Source organism: Engystomops pustulosus, chromosome 1 (genome assembly GCF_040894005.1).
Source record: "Engystomops pustulosus chromosome 1, aEngPut4.maternal, whole genome shotgun sequence".
Taxonomy (NCBI): Eukaryota; Metazoa; Chordata; class Amphibia; order Anura; family Leptodactylidae; genus Engystomops; species Engystomops pustulosus.
In genome coordinates, this window is record NC_092411.1 from 150726229 (window position 1) to 150742883 (window position 16655).

General features: G+C 39.4%; 1 protein-coding gene across 4 annotated transcripts in view; it reads right to left on the reverse strand.

Annotated features, from left to right (window-relative positions):
- Positions 1–16655, reverse strand: part of MIER2 (MIER family member 2) — a 43761-nt gene that overhangs the window by 3820 nt on the left and 23286 nt on the right. For all 4 annotated transcript variants that reach the window (XM_072110857.1, XM_072110848.1, XM_072110867.1 and 1 more), the window contains exons 7-11: positions 15659–15807; positions 15473–15554; positions 6303–6397; positions 6094–6218; positions 5928–6004 (exon numbers count right to left, since the gene is read on the reverse strand). In XM_072110857.1, coding sequence (XP_071966958.1) covers positions 5928–6004; positions 6094–6218; positions 6303–6397; positions 15473–15554; positions 15659–15807 — 528 coding nt within the window. The remainder of the gene's footprint in view (positions 1–5927; positions 6005–6093; positions 6219–6302; positions 6398–15472; positions 15555–15658; positions 15808–16655) is intronic.

Genomic DNA, 16655 nt, shown 5'->3' on the forward strand with positions numbered 1-16655 from the left:
AATAGTTCAAGGTGGGCAGATTTAAACATGGGGGAAATTTGTGGAGAGTTTGTAATAAGAATGTTAAAACCCAGATAAAATTAAGATGTCTCTGAAATAATTGAATCTAAATTATTCACTGCTGGATGCTGCTTCTGCCTCTGGGGGGCGCTTGGCTGCCTCCACTGTCCACTGTTTAAGCTACAAGGGGCCTGTAAGGTGCCCCAGCCATCCTACCTGGCCGCAGAACTCAATACGGCTTACACCCGCCTAGGCCACCCCTATACCGCCGCTGCACGGCAAGCACCTGTGCCACTGCTCCTGAGGACTCTCCAACAGCTCTTAGTCTGCAACACTAGAGGTAGCAGACTGGTATAAATAACAGGCCTCCCCGCAAAGCGTGCTCGTCCTCAATGAAGATCTTACCATCCCATATGGTAAGACCTGAGGAGACTGTCGCAACCACCAACCCACAAGTATTCCCAGCAGGACGCTGACCCCCCTGCCGAAGTAGTACCCGCGATGAGACCAGCACCCAAGCCAACAATGCTGGATTACATCAGTTGTTGCACCAGCCCCAGACATGTACGTTTCTCTACCAGCGAAAAAATCCACCCCCCCCCATACCTCTATTCTAGGACCCTGTCCCCATGTACCCAGAAACTGTTAATGTTATGTTTCTAGCCACCAGTGTATTAGTGCAGAAATTGGGATAAACACTGTGGTACGCATGTGTGTCTGTACGAAACCATGTAATTAGCAATATAAATAATAATAATTAGCCATATAAATCAACAACTTTGTGTTAAAAGCTGAATAGCTTTCTTAGAAGCAGTATCCATCGCCTAAGCTCTTAGCTAAATAGATAAGACTCCAAAGGAGTTTGGAGCAGTTCAGGCAACAACATGTAAAAACTCTGCCTTGCAGAGATGTTGGAAATGTTATGAAGTGAGATCAAGAAAGTAATAAAAGGAGTTCCTGCATAAAAGTCCCAGAAAAAGGAAAAGCCAGATCACGTCTGAATACCCAGACAAATATTAAAATTGGAGAGGAAAGTCAATTAATTCATTTAAAGGATCACTAGGGTGTGCAAAATTCAACAGGGGAAAATAAACCTTGGAAACAGGATTATCTGGAAAGAGAAACAGTTTATCTATTCCCTAAGAGGTTATCAGATAAGTCTGTTTTTCTGTTCTACATAATTTGGGAAATGGTGTTTGATGCCTGTGTGAAACAAGGATACCACATCATAAAAAGAATGGCTTCTCAGATGTGCAAAAGCATCCCATTCTGGGAAAAAGAGATCCTGCATGGCAGAGAACGCATGCTCAAACGCTGCATGTCACTTGGCTTAGCGACGCCCCCTGCTCCTCTATGGCCAATCTCGAGTGTTGGGAGTTATTCATATATTTGAAAAGGTCACATGTTTCCCAAGGGTGGGGGGGGAAGACTGCTCCTTTCCAGCCCCTCCCTATTGGCAACTGCCTAGTCACACAGCAGATGCTAATGAAAGGTACAATATAACATATCTTTTTTTCTGTAAAACCTATTTTTTATACAAAAACACTTTGCCAGTGCATGTACTATGCTCTGTGGGGACTGGGGGAGTGCTAAAAATGGGTCTCCTGGTGACAGGTTCCCTTTAACAAAATGTGTGAAACAACTGAAAATGTGTCTTATTTTCTTCAAGTTCTTCAAAGTAGCCACCTTTTGCTTTGATTACTGCTTTGCACACTCTTGGCGTTCTCTTGATGAGCTTCAAAAGGTTGTCACCTGAAATAGTCTTCCAACAGTCTTGAAGGAGTTCTCAGAGATGCTTAGCACTTGTTGGCCCTTTTGCCTTCACTCTGCAGTCCAGCTCACCCCAAACCATCTTGATTGGGTTCAGGTCTGGTGACTGTGGAGGTCAGGTCATCTGGCGTAGCACCCCATCACTCTCCTTCTTGGTCAAATAGCCCTTACACAGCCTTGGAAAATAAATGATGGTTCGACTAAACGCAAACCGGATGAAATAACATGCCACTGTAAGATGCTGTGGTAACCATGCTGGTTCACTATACCTTCAATTTTGAATAAATCCCCAACTGTGTCACTAGTCAAGCACCCCCACACCACCTCCTCCATGCTTCACGGTGGGAACCAGGCATTTAGAGTCCATTCATTCACCTTTTCTGCGGCGCACAAAGACGCGGTGGTTGGATCCAAAGATCTTAAATTTGGAGTCATCAGACCAAAGCACAGATTTCCACTAATCTAAGGTCCATTCCTTGTGTTCTTTAGTCCAAACAAACCTCTTCTTCTTGTTGTCTCTCCTTAGCAGTGGTTTCCTAGCAGCTATTTTACCATGAACTCTGCTGCACACAGTCTCCTCTTAACAGTTGTTGTGGAGTTGTGTCTGCTGCTAGAACTCTGTGTGGCAGTGACCTGGTCTCTAATCTGAGTTGCTGTTAACCTGAGATTTCTGAGGCTGGTGACTCGGATGAACTTATCCTTGGTCTTCCTTTCCTGGGGTGGTCCTCACGTGAGCCAGTTTCTTTGTAGCGCTTGATGGGGACACTTTCAAAGTTTTTCCCAATTTTCTTAAAGTAATGATGGACGCTTGTTTTTCTTTACTTAGCAGCTTTTGTCTATCCAGAATACAGTCTATTCAGTAGGTGTATAAACCTGACTTCTGCACAACACAACTGATGGTCCCAACCCCATTTATAAGGCAAGAAATCCCACTTATTAAACCTGACAGGGCACAGCTGTTATGTGAAAACCTTTAATGGTGACTACCTCTTGTAGCTCATCAAGAAAAGGCGAATAGTGTGCAAAGCAATAATCAAAGCAAAAGGTGGCTACTTTGAAGAACCTTGAATATAAGACATATTAGATAGATTAGAGATGGGGATCTGGGTAATGTCTGTAGGTTCATACAGACCTACAGACTGTAGGTTTGTGCTTCTTTAATCTTCCTAATAACTACTGATTGTATTATATCATATTGTATTGTATCAGATTGTAATATCCCTAATATGCCTTTATATGAGGGATTCAGGACATTTTTATGTCCATTTTGTATGTTATATGTTGTATGACCTGTGTTGTATTATATTATGAACTTGTATAATCTATGTTGAAAGAAATAAAAATAGTTTTTTAGAAGATCAGAACTATTTTCATTTGTTTCTCACTTTTTTGTTAAGTATAATTTCCACATGTGTAAATTTATGGTTTTGATGCCTTCATCGTGAATCTACAATTCTTATAGTCATGAAAATACAGAAAACTTTTAATGAGAAGGGGTGTCCAAACTTTTGGTCTGCACTGTATATAGGGAATCCCATGCCCTATTTGATGTTCTTACTCATGCCTCTAGTCATCCTGTGGTTCTTTTCCTCAGACTTGCTCCCTATTTTCTTCAAACCCCTCAAGCCATGATCAAAAAGTTTTTACAAGATGCACAGGTTCCAGGTTCTCTAAAATGCTCTACTCTGGCTATTTTTTGTAAACAAGATTTATGAAGTGGATTCTTCTATACTTTCATTGAGTCTCAACCCACCAGAGCAGAGAGAACAGATAATAAAGTACCATTCCTAATGTGTATATACATTTATATTGGGTTATATAAAGTTAAAAATCTAGGTACACTGATAATTATGACTATTTCGTCATAGAGGAAACAATTTGTCTAGCAGGTTGCTGCATCAAACATTCATATGGTACATTGCAAATACCGTATATACTCGAGTATAAGCAGACCCGAGTATAAGCCGAGGTACCTAGTTTTACCACCAAAAACTGGAAAAACCTATTGAATTGAGTATAAGCCGAGGGTGGGAAATGCATTGGTCACAGCCTCCCAGTATATAGCCTGCCAGCCCCTTTGTTTTTAATGCCTGCCAGCCCCTTTGTTTTTAATGCCTGCCAGCCCCTTTCTCTATATAGCATGCCAGCCCCTTTCTCTATATAGCCTGCCAGCCCCTTTCTCTATATAGCCTGCCAGCCCCTTTCTCTATATAGCCTGCCAGCCCCTTTCTCTATATAGCCTGCCAGCCCCTTTTTTTTTAAATGCCTGCCAGCCCCTTTTTTTTTTAAATGCCTGCCAGCCCCTTTTTTTAAATGCCTGCCAGCCCCCTGTTGCCGGTAAAAAAAATAATAAACTTACTACTCACCATTCCGACGGCCCGGACAGCTCCTCTCCATCTTCATCTTCATGACGCAGCTCCGCGGCAGCTCCGGGGCCGCGACAGCTCCGTGCGCACGGCCCGCCCGGCGCACTCTGTGACGTCAACAGCGGCTGACATCACAGGGTTGAGGGCTGTGCGCACGGAGCTGTCGTGGCCCCGAGCCGGCATGAAGACAGAAGAGGCGCGGCCACGGAGCTCCCGCGGACCTGCGGCATGAAGATGAAGAGGAGCTGTCCGGGCCGTCGGAATGGTGAGTAGTAACTTTATTATTTTTGTATACCCGAGTATAAGCCGAGTGTTGAATTTTTAGCACAAAAGTTGTGCTAAAAAACTCGGCTTATACTCAAGTGTATATGGTATAAAAGAGGAATGCAGAGATGCCAAAGGGAAGACTACAAGGAGAAATAAGGGTATAACAATTGGACAATATATGTATACATAGCTATAAATTAGGCTGCATTCTTTATGAGCGGTTTGTGGCATGGACTGTATTGTTATCACCATTTTGCAACTTTAATGTTAAGTGGTTGTAAACATTAAAGCATCCTGCCGTTAACATTGATAATTTTCACAAATAAATAGTTTTTTATGACAACTTTGCCCATTACATTGTCATTACCAAAAAGCAGCCATTCCTTTGCTATCCTCCTCAGGGCAGCCCACCAGTGCAGCAGTCTATGATTTCTCATCTTCTCACTTATCTTGAAGAGGCCATAAATTGTTTCCACAAAATTAACTGGACAGTATCTACCATTTAGATGGGAATAGTGGCTGCTCCCTAATCACTCTTGAGGAAGAGATACACCATGTGATAGTTGCTATCTGTGCGGCCATCAGAAGACCCTCGAACCTGTGCAGCTTTGTGGATGAAGAGGAAGTAAAGGTAGACAAAGACACAGATAAAAGGCAAATAAAAAAAATACATAGGAAGAAGTTCCATCCTATCAAAGCATCTGCTATAGAGGAAGATTTATTGGATTGGAGATAGAAAAAGACAACAAACAATTTCCCAAACATGCTGCAGATTTATACATGTTTGATTCTGTCTTATTAGTATGGCGTAAAGGTCCACATATAAGGCTTTCAATGTGGTGCTTTTGGTCTGGCTAACTTTTTTTATTCTACTAATAAAGCCAAATTGTGATAATTTCTAATCGGTTTTTATTTAGTGTAGACTTTAATGGTAGCATTTTTGCTATGAGAAACAGAACTGCTGCTGTTGGCTTTTTATATTATAAATTTTGCAGTGCTCATAAATAACATCCTTATTCTCCGGGTTCATTCAATTACAGCGATAAATGTATAAATATGATTATTATATAATATTATTACTGAATTTGTTTGTGTCGTCCCCTTCCAGGATCAATAACCATTTTTATTTTCTAGATGAGGTAGCTTTGCAAGAGCTTCTATTTTTCACAGAACAATTTGTTTTTATTGGTTCCATTTTATGATATACATGGCATTTTGATTTCTTTTTAATTTTGACTGGGAGTGGATGCATAAAAAAACTGAAAACTGGCATTATTTTGTTTTACCCAACAGTTAATTTAACTAGGGTATTACAGGCAAAATTTTTAACTTGTTTATTTTTTTTCTTTTTAACATTCATTTAGTATGGGGAAACTAGGATTTTTTATTTTTTTGGGGGATTTTTTTTTTTTCTTTTTTCACACTGAAGTGCTATACTTTGATTAGACAGTCACATATAGGCATGTATAGGCAGTCACTAGGCAGGGGTTAAGGACAATAGGAATATCATGGAAATAGTCTTACCAATAGCGTCTTTCCTTAATGCAGAACCCCGCAATCCAAATGAGCAATCCAAATTTGACACCTCACATTCATACTCTCTATAGAAAGGGAGAAAATAAATACATAATGATCTGCAGTATTTTTCAGCTGTCTGCATACAATGAAAACTGGTGCCTTAATAACTCACACTGTTGTAGTGTTCATCAGCGGCTTCCTCCTTCCCAGACGGCTCTGAGTGTAATGCTCATAGCGCTCTGACTTCTTCCAGGTGTAATAGTACTGTACGCACTCTCCCACTGACCGAGTACGCACCTTGCAGAAAGAAAAACAGGACATTCTCATGATCTGATTTTTTATTTCATACATAAAAATACATACACAAAACATTTATTGTACCTTGTTTGCCTGGATGAGATGAAAGTTTTTACCATAGACCCGAAACCCTTGCTCAAAACTTCTGCATTCATCCTCACTCCATGCGCACAGATTACCTTATCGGAACATAAATATAAAGTTTGGTCATTTTTGTGTAAATAAACATCATTTGTTTATGGCTGTAAAATACTATTATTCATTACCCCTGGTGTGTACATTTATGCGACTTGTCAATTTCTAGACGTTCTCACATCTCTCCTGTAAGGCCCCGTGCACAAGACTGTACATAGGATGTAGGAGGGGTGTGAAAGCTGCTCACCTCACTCTCTCCATAGAAAGTCAATGGGCCAGATGACGGGGTAGTGCAGTGGTGGCGAACCTTTTAGAGACCGAGTGCCCAAACTACCACCAAGACCCACTTATTTATCGCAAGGTGCCAACACAGAAATTTAATTTGTGATTTATACTCCCTTCTCTGGCACAGTTTTCATTGATACCAGCAACTGAGGACACCAATAAAGCGGAAAGTAGGAGAAATTTGGATGATCATTGTAGCTTCCCTCCAGGATCCCATAAACAAGAAGAATTGTCAGGGCCGGAGCAGAAGCTACAATGATAATCCAATCTGTGCACACCTTCCCACCCCTACAGTAGTCTCAGGTAGAGCTGTCACTTTAAAATAGCTCCTTTTAAAATAGCTCCTTTAAAACAGTCCTGGCTATCTGGGACTGCAGGAAGATACCTGGAGTCCTCTCTGGTGATGGCCTGAGTGCCCACAGAAAGGGCTCTGAGTGCCACCTCTGGCACCAGTGCCATAGGTTAGCCATCACTGGGGTAGTGAGACCGTGTGCTCACCGCACCCTAATCAGGTGCCATAGACCTTTTCTGGGGGCTGTGCTTTGACCAAAAATGTGTTTCGTATACATGCAAAACACTGGTTGCTTGTTTGTAAATGCAACGCCAGCGGCACGTGTAACCACACTTTTCGTGACCTTATGTTTTGCTACCTGTGAGTAATATGGATTTCACTGAAATATCAGCGTGCGTTCATACATTGATATTAAAGTTGCATCGTAATCAGTTTCGAGGTGGTTTTAGGTGCAGTTTCATAATTTAACAGGTGGAAAACATTAACCCCTTCCGGCCGCAGCCCTTTTTCATTTTTGTGTTTTCACTCCCCACCTTCAAAAATCTAAAACTTTTTTATTTTTCCATGTACAGAGCTGTGTTATGGCTTATTTTCTGCGTAACAAATTACACTTCAAAATGGTGGTATTTAATATTTAATGCCGTGTACTTCCGCGCCGTATTCTTGTGGCTTGGATTTCACTGTACGCCCCAAATGACATGTCTACTTTATTCTTTGGGTCGATACGGTTACTGGGATACCAAATTTGTATAGGTTTTATAAGGTTTTCATACATTTACAAAAATTAACCCCTTCGTGTCTATGCCATTTCTTCGCGACGCTTTAACATATCCAGGGGATTTTGAGATTGTTTTACCGTTACACATTGTACTTCAAAGTAATAGAAAAATTTTGATGATATCTTTTGTGTTTAGTTATGAAAAAAATTTAAATTTGGCAAAAATTTCTGAAATTTTTTCATTTTCAAAGTTCAAAATTTTCTGCTTTTCAGGCAGATAGTCATAGCACCCAAGTAACTTTATAACGAACATTTCCCGAATGTCTGCTTTATATCGGCATAGGGTTTTATGCATCCTCTCTCTTTTCTAGGTTGTTAGGAGGTTCAGAATTTTGGGTGCAATTTTTCTCATTTTTATGAAAATCGCCAAAACCCTTATTTAGAGGCTCCTTCTCAGCTTTAACTGACTTTGAGAGGCCTAAACAGCATGTATCATGCCATTTTAGAAACTACACCCCTCAATGTGTAAAAAAAAAAATCAACTTTAAGAAGTGTGTTAACCCTTTAGATGCTTCACATCGGTTAAAACAATATGAAGGTGTAATTTACAAGCTGTAATTTTTTAGACAATGTATTAATTTTGGCCAAAAATTAAACCGTTACAAAGTATTAAATGATAAAAAACTCCAAAAAGTTTGATACCCAATTTCTCCCGAGTATAAGGATGCCCCATATGTGGTGGTGACAGCTGTACGGGCGCACGGCCGGGCATAGAAGGGAATCTGCGCCATTCAGAGCAGATCTGCAATGTCACATTTTACAGGCTAGAAAATGTTTATTTTTTTGTAATTTGGACATATGGGAGATTATTTTTTTTTGTGGATGAAATCCACTTTTCAGGGACATCATTTACGGGGGGCTCAATAGCCAATAATCAGATTTTATTAACTCTTTCTTGGTGGTGGTTAAAAAAATCATTAATTCTTGTTTATGGTTGTTAGCATTTTTTCGCCGGACGTTCACCATACCATAAAAATAATGTGTTATCTTTATTCTACGGGTCATCACGATTAAGGCGATATCCCATTTATATGGCTTTTTTATGGTTAACTTGTTTTTCAGAATATAGAACTAATTTTGTGAGAAATTTGCTTGTTTTTGTATCGCCATGTAACAATGGGCAGAACATTTATATTTTTTTGTTTACAGAGCTGGTTTATAGCTTATTTTTTGCGGGACAAGCTGTACTTATTCTTGGTATCATGTCGGGGTAAATTTTACTTTTTGATTACTTAATGCGCTTTTTATGACGTCAGATGTGAAAATTTCATAATTTTTGCAAGTTTTTTTGTGTTTTTTATTTTTTTTACGTCGTTCACCGTACGGGTTCAGTGACGATTTTATTTTATTGTACGGGTTGTACGACGTTGTGATGTCCAATATGTTGTGTTTTTATGGTGATTTTCACTTTTTTATGTTTTATTGTATTATTGCATGGGATGGGACTTCAAGGGACTTTTATTCATTTTTAATCATTTTTTTAAATTGCACTTTGTTTTTTTTTAACTTTTTTTTACTGTTTTATTTTGTCCCAGGGTGGGACATGAACAAGTGATCATTTGATTACTTGTTCATTGTAATATACTGCAATACTAATGTATTGCAGCATATTACATAGTCAGAACGACCCGCATCCGATGACGTAGTATCACATCAGGGTGCGCAAAGGGGTTAAAACCTCTTGTACAAAAATTTTTTTTGGGGGGGGGGGGGTTTGACTTCTTGGGCTGATAACTTTTTCATACTTTGGTATACAGAGCTTTTGGAGGTGTCTTTTTTGTGACTTTTGAGGACGTTTTCAATGTTATAATTTTTAGGATTGTGCGACCTTTTGATCACTTTTGATAGAATTTTTTATATTTTTTTAAAATGGCAAAAAAGTGCCATTTTCGACTTTGGGGCGCCATTTTCCATTAGGTGGTTAAATGCAGTGAAAAACCATTATTATATTTTGATAGACCAGGCATTTTCGGGCGCAGCGATACCCAATGTGTTTATGATTTTTACTGTTTATTTATATATTTATATCAGTTCTAGGGAAAGGGGGGTGATTTGAATGTTTATGTTTTTGTATTTTTTGATTTTTACTATTTTTCAGACTCTCTAGGATACTTTAACCCTAGGTTGTCTGTATGATCCTATCATATACTGAGGAGGGATTTCCCTCCTCATTCATTACAATGTGCTGATAGCACATTGTAATGAATGGGTTGGCACAAAGCAGCCTCGGGTCTTTGGAAGAACCAAGGCTTTCATGGTGATGGATCACCGCTCCCCGATGACATCACGGGGAGCGCCGATCCCCGGCAAGATGGCCCATGCGCCACCATCTTTTTGAAGCCGCCGACACCGATCGGTGGGAAAACGGCAATATGCAGCAAAGACTTACCGGCTATGGAGAGGGCTCAGCCCGTGAGCCCTTTCCATGCACCCGCACCTGGAATGTGACGTAGTATTACGTCACATGTCGGTAAGGGGTTAAACGAACAGTTAAATCTCAATTATTTAACAGGTTTAACTTTCAAAATCAAATTCACCTGTTAAAGAAACTTCACCCAAAACTACATCAAAACTGATTACGATTCCGTTTAGACCCAGTTTCAACTGAAATACGTAAATACGTTGACTTCTTGGGCTGATAACTTTTTCATACTTTGGTATACAGAGCTTTTGGAGGTGTCTTTTTTGTGACTTTTGAGGACGTTTTCAATGTTATAATTTTTAGGATTGTGCGACCTTTTGATCACTTTTGATAGAATTTTTTATATTTTTTTAAAATGGCAAAAAAGTGCCATTTTCGACTTTGGGGCGCCATTTTCCATTAGGTGGTTAAATGCAGTGAAAAACCATTATTATATTTTGATAGACCAGGCATTTTCGGGCGCAGCGATACCCAATGTGTTTATGATTTTTACTGTTTATTTATATATTTATATCAGTTCTAGGGAAAGGGGGGTGATTTGAATGTTTATGTTTTTGTATTTTTTGATTTTTACTATTTTTCAGACTCTCTAGGATACTTTAACCCTAGGTTGTCTGTATGATCCTATCATATACTGAGGAGGGATTTCCCTCCTCATTCATTACAATGTGCTGATAGCACATTGTAATGAATGGGTTGGCACAAAGCAGCCTCGGGTCTTTGGAAGAACCAAGGCTTTCATGGTGATGGATCACCGCTCCCCGATGACATCACGGGGAGCGCCGATCCCCGGCAAGATGGCCCATGCGCCACCATCTTTTTGAAGCCGCCGACACCGATCGGTGGGAAAACGGCAATATGCAGCAAAGACTTACCGGCTATGGAGAGGGCTCAGCCCGTGAGCCCTTTCCATGCACCCGCACCTGGAATGTGACGTAGTATTACGTCACATGTCGGTAAGGGGTTAAACGAACAGTTAAATCTCAATTATTTAACAGGTTTAACTTTCAAAATCAAATTCACCTGTTAAAGAAACTTCACCCAAAACTACATCAAAACTGATTACGATTCCGTTTAGACCCAGTTTCAACTGAAATACGTAAATACGTTGACTTCTTGGGCTGATAACTTTTTCATACTTTGGTATACAGAGCTTTTGGAGGTGTCTTTTTTGTGACTTTTGAGGACGTTTTCAATGTTATAATTTTTAGGATTGTGCGACCTTTTGATCACTTTTGATAGAATTTTTTATATTTTTTTAAAATGGCAAAAAAGTGCCATTTTCGACTTTGGGGCGCCATTTTCCATTAGGTGGTTAAATGCAGTGAAAAACCATTATTATATTTTGATAGACCAGGCATTTTCGGGCGTAGCGATACCCAATGTGTTTATGATTTTTACTGTTTATTTATATATTTATATCAGTTCTAGGGAAAGGGGGGTGATTTGAATGTTTATGTTTTTGTATTTTTTGATTTTTACTATTTTTCAGACTCTCTAGGATACTTTAACCCTAGGTTGTCTGTATGATCCTATCATATACTGAGGAGGGATTTCCCTCCTCATTCATTACAATGTGCTGATAGCACATTGTAATGAATGGGTTGGCACAAAGCAGCCTCGGGTCTTTGGAAGAACCAAGGCTTTCATGGTGATGGATCACCGCTCCCCGATGACATCACGGGGAGCGCCGATCCCCGGCAAGATGGCCCATGCGCCACCATCTTTTTGAAGCCGCCGACACCGATCGGTGGGAAAACGGCAATATGCAGCAAAGACTTACCGGCTATGGAGAGGGCTCAGCCCGTGAGCCCTTTCCATGCACCCGCACCTGGAATGTGACGTAGTATTACGTCACATGTCGGTAAGGGGTTAAACGAACAGTTAAATCTCAATTATTTAACAGGTTTAACTTTCAAAATCAAATTCACCTGTTAAAGAAACTTCACCCAAAACTACATCAAAACTGATTACGATTCCGTTTAGACCCAGTTTCAACTGAAATACGTAAATACGTTGACTTCTTGGGCTGATAACTTTTTCATACTTTGGTATACAGAGCTTTTGGAGGTGTCTTTTTTGTGACTTTTGAGGACGTTTTCAATGTTATAATTTTTAGGATTGTGCGACCTTTTGATCACTTTTGATAGAATTTTTTATATTTTTTTAAAATGGCAAAAAAGTGCCATTTTCGACTTTGGGGCGCCATTTTCCATTAGGTGGTTAAATGCAGTGAAAAACCATTATTATATTTTGATAGACCAGGCATTTTCGGGCGCAGCGATACCCAATGTGTTTATGATTTTTACTGTTTATTTATATATTTATATCAGTTCTAGGGAAAGGGGGGTGATTTGAATGTTTATGTTTTTGTATTTTTTGATTTTTACTATTTTTCAGACTCTCTAGGATACTTTAACCCTAGGTTGTCTGTATGATCCTATCATATACTGAGGAGGGATTTCCCTCCTCATTCATTACAATGTGCTGATAGCACATTGTAATGAATGGGTTGGCACAAAGCAGCCTCGGGTCTTTGGAAGAACCAAGGCTTTCATGGTGATGGATCACCGCTCCCCGATGACATCACGGGGAGCGCCGATCCCCGGCAAGATGGCCCATGCGCCACCATCTTTTTGAAGCCGCCGACACCGATCGGTGGGAAAACGGCAATATGCAGCAAAGACTTACCGGCTATGGAGAGGGCTCAGCCCGTGAGCCCTTTCCATGCACCCGCACCTGGAATGTGACGTAGTATTACGTCACATGTCGGTAAGGGGTTAAACGAACAGTTAAATCTCAATTATTTAACAGGTTTAACTTTCAAAATCAAATTCACCTGTTAAAGAAACTTCACCCAAAACTACATCAAAACTGATTACGATTCCGTTTAGACCCAGTTTCAACTGAAATACGTAAACGCACATTCAGGGTTAAAAAAAGCCATAAATAGTAAACAAAGATTTGCTCTGCTAACCCCTTCAAGACGTAGCCATTAAGGCTCAGAACCATTTTTTGTATTCCGACATGCTTTGCTTTATATGGTTAACCAAATAATGGTTAACTTTTGAACACTTATTAATCAAAGCGATTCTGAGATTTTTTCCCCACATGTTGTACTTCATTTTAGTGGTGAATTTTGGCTGCCAAGTTTTGTGGGGGTTTTTTTTTTAAATAATTTTTTGAAAAATTTGCCTTTTTCAAAATTCGAAATCATCATGTTTACAGGTAGATAGATTTACCACCTAAATTAGTTGCTGAATAACATTTCCCAAATGTCTACTTTACATTTTCATAATTTTTGAAATGTCTGGGTAACTATTTTGATGCCACGCGGCTTAGAAATGGAATATCTGTTTTCTGTATTTTCAGAATTGACCACTTTGGGGATAATTGCGTTTTTTTAATTAAATTTTAAATATATAACATCAAAAACCCCCTACATAAGCAATCCATTTTCAAATCAGCACCTCTCAAACTATCAGAAACAGCTTTTAGGAAGATTGTTACCACCTTAAGATCTTCATAGTAATGGTGGTGAAATTTAGAATGGTCAAATTTTGTCTGTTATGTTTATTTAGCCCTAAAATTTACACATTTCCAAAAGATAAAAATGAGAAAACCCATCTTAAAATTTGTTATGCCCCCTCATGTGGCCGTTACTTGTTTTATGTGGGCACAGCAAAGCGCAGAAGGGAAGGAGGGACCTGCAGCTGCCAGCATTTTAATTGTCTCATGGCCCCTTTGGTAAGCTATAAAATTTTAGCTTTTCCGTTATTGGGGCCATGTGATGGGTTTTTTTTTTTTTGCGGGATGAGATGCTTTTTCCAGTGTTACCATTTTGGGGCTGGTATCCCCCATTGTTGAAAATTTCAGAACTTTTTTTTTTTTGAGGGCAGGAGTAGAAAAGCATCAATTCTGTACTGGATTTTTTACATTTCTTTTTTGCTGTTCACCGTATAGCCTAATAATCATGTTATCTTTATTCTATGGGTCAATACAATTTTGGGGATACCATACGTAGGTATTTTTCCTTACATTTTACTTAATTTGCCAAATAAAACCCTAATGGGGGGGAAAATCTATCATTTTTGCATCGCTGTCTTCCAAGTGGCATAATATTTTTACTTTTTTGGCTACGGAGCGGATTGATGGCTTGTTTTTGCAGGACATGTTGTACTTTGCAGAAGTATCATTCTGGAGTACATATGTTTTTTTTTATCCCTTTTTACTGCATTTTTTGTTTTTGTAAACAAGTAAAAATCATAATTTTTGGTGGCTTTTTAACGTTTTTTCCTACAGTTTTCATCAAGCTGGTTAAATAATGATCTTTTTTAAATCTACGAGTTGTTACGGATGCGGTGATACTTTATATGTGGGGTTTGTGTTAGGATTTAGACTTTTTTTGTTATATGGCTCTTATGTTTATGGGGCTTATGGATATTTTTATTCATTTATTTTTTTATTAAATAACTGTTCTTTTGGTTTTTCACTAGTTCCAACATGGTACAGCCACACCCCCCCAGTGCTTGACTGACGGCCTGTATAATGTGTAATGGCTCCTCCATGTGCTTCCTGGTGCTGGTGCCCCCTGCAGAACATGTCAGATTCATGTGTAGCTGATGTCTGTGTCTCACCTGTATATTAGGAGGATGCAGCATGTCAGCAGATAAAGCACAGTCATTAGAACTGCTTTACTATACATTACACACAGACATGAGTAGGGAGATAAGAGGGGAGAGGTAACAGGGGTGACATCACTGCCACTCTCCATGTGCCCAGCCTCATTTACATAATAAAGAAAATATTATTTTATGATTAATGTATGAATTTACTTGATAAAGGCTGGAATAGAACTGTTATAAAAAGAAACAAATGAAAACATGTTAAAGTGTGCATCTTGAGACAAGGAGATGCCTATCAAAATATAAAAATGATTATTCCCGAAAGTGAACCGTGTAATGGAAATAGTATGAAAAAGTTATTGGCCTCAGAATATGGCAAAACTCTGAACTATTTTTGTACAAAAGTTAACATTTTTTTGAAAATCTATTAAAAATAATTAAAATACAAAAGAATTTTTATGATCCTATGGCACACTTGCTTTTGTGATGGTACCAACCAACAGAATAAAGGAGAGGTGTCATTTGGATTGCTTTTTCCAGCTTCCCAAGAATATTAAATATTGTCACTAAGAAATACAATTTGTTTTGCAGAAAGCAAGCCCTCATACAGCTCTGTAGGTGAAAAAAAAATGGATTTTTGAATATGGGAAGTGAAAACTGAAAATGCAAAAATGTAAGATCGGCGGCAACAGGTTAAACAAATGTCCCATCCCTCACCTTGTACAACCTTGACATTAAAAGACAGCCTTCGTAGAGCCTCATCTGTGTTGAATCTACATTTCACCAACTCGTATAGAGCCTAATAAAGGTGGAGAAAAGGGAAGTGGAATGCAATTATGAAGGAATCCATAGTACAACACATACAATAAATGCAGCATACAGCAAATGAACCAATTCAATCACCTGTTCATTATCCCTGATGTTTCCTTCATCTTGACAAGATCTTCCCCCAGTCTGGTGTTGATACTCCACTGCTTGATTGAGGTAATTTTCCACTTCTCTTTCTGGAAGTACATTAGGATCCCAAAGCAGCTGGTCTTTTTCCTGGGAATCTGAAAAACATCAGGGAGATACAATTAGGTTGCTACCAATCCACATTTTGCAAAGGAACACTATGGGACAAAACTGAATGTAATGTTCGGGTGGCAATATGTATTTGAAACATTTTTTCAGATAACGCAGCAAAAAAAAAAAAGCGTATTAAAACACCAATGTCCTGTAGCAACAATTAATCTAACCATAACGGATCTGATGACACCACGGTAGAACAATTAGCAGCATCTTGCAATATAGTAGTAAAGAATAGTCTTACCCGTCTCATGAAAAGTACCTGGCTGCTGGATAAGTGGTTTAACAATATATATACCGGGAATCAGGGATTTAGGTTAAAGTGTTCCTTTTAAGCCATAGGGTGTAGTTTTGGAGCACCCAATTGACTAAAGCTTACAAGGGCAGTACCAGACTTGCCTTACTCTAGGCCAGTGATGGAGAACCTTTTAGAGATTGAGTGCCCCAAATGAGACCCCAAAAACTCTAGCTTTTCCCAAAGTGCCTACATGGCAATCTAAGCAGTAACAAAGTTATTGCTACCAGAATCTTTGAGCTCCAATCCGACCCTGTCCACACCTCCTAACTCTTCAGACAGGACCAAGCAGCACAAGATGGGTCCCTACTTGGACTGCCTGAGACTGCAGGAAGGTGCTATGTCTGGCAAACTCTGTGCCTGGGAGACAGTCCGTGTGCCCACAGGGAGGCCTCCAAGTGCCATCTCTGGCACCAGTGCCATAGGTTCGCCATCACTGCTCTAGGCCTTGCCCTTTTAAGCAGTGCCATGCCATGATACATTTCCTCTTATCAATTCATCAGATGGCCCATATTTGGTTTAGTCCCCCATGCAAAA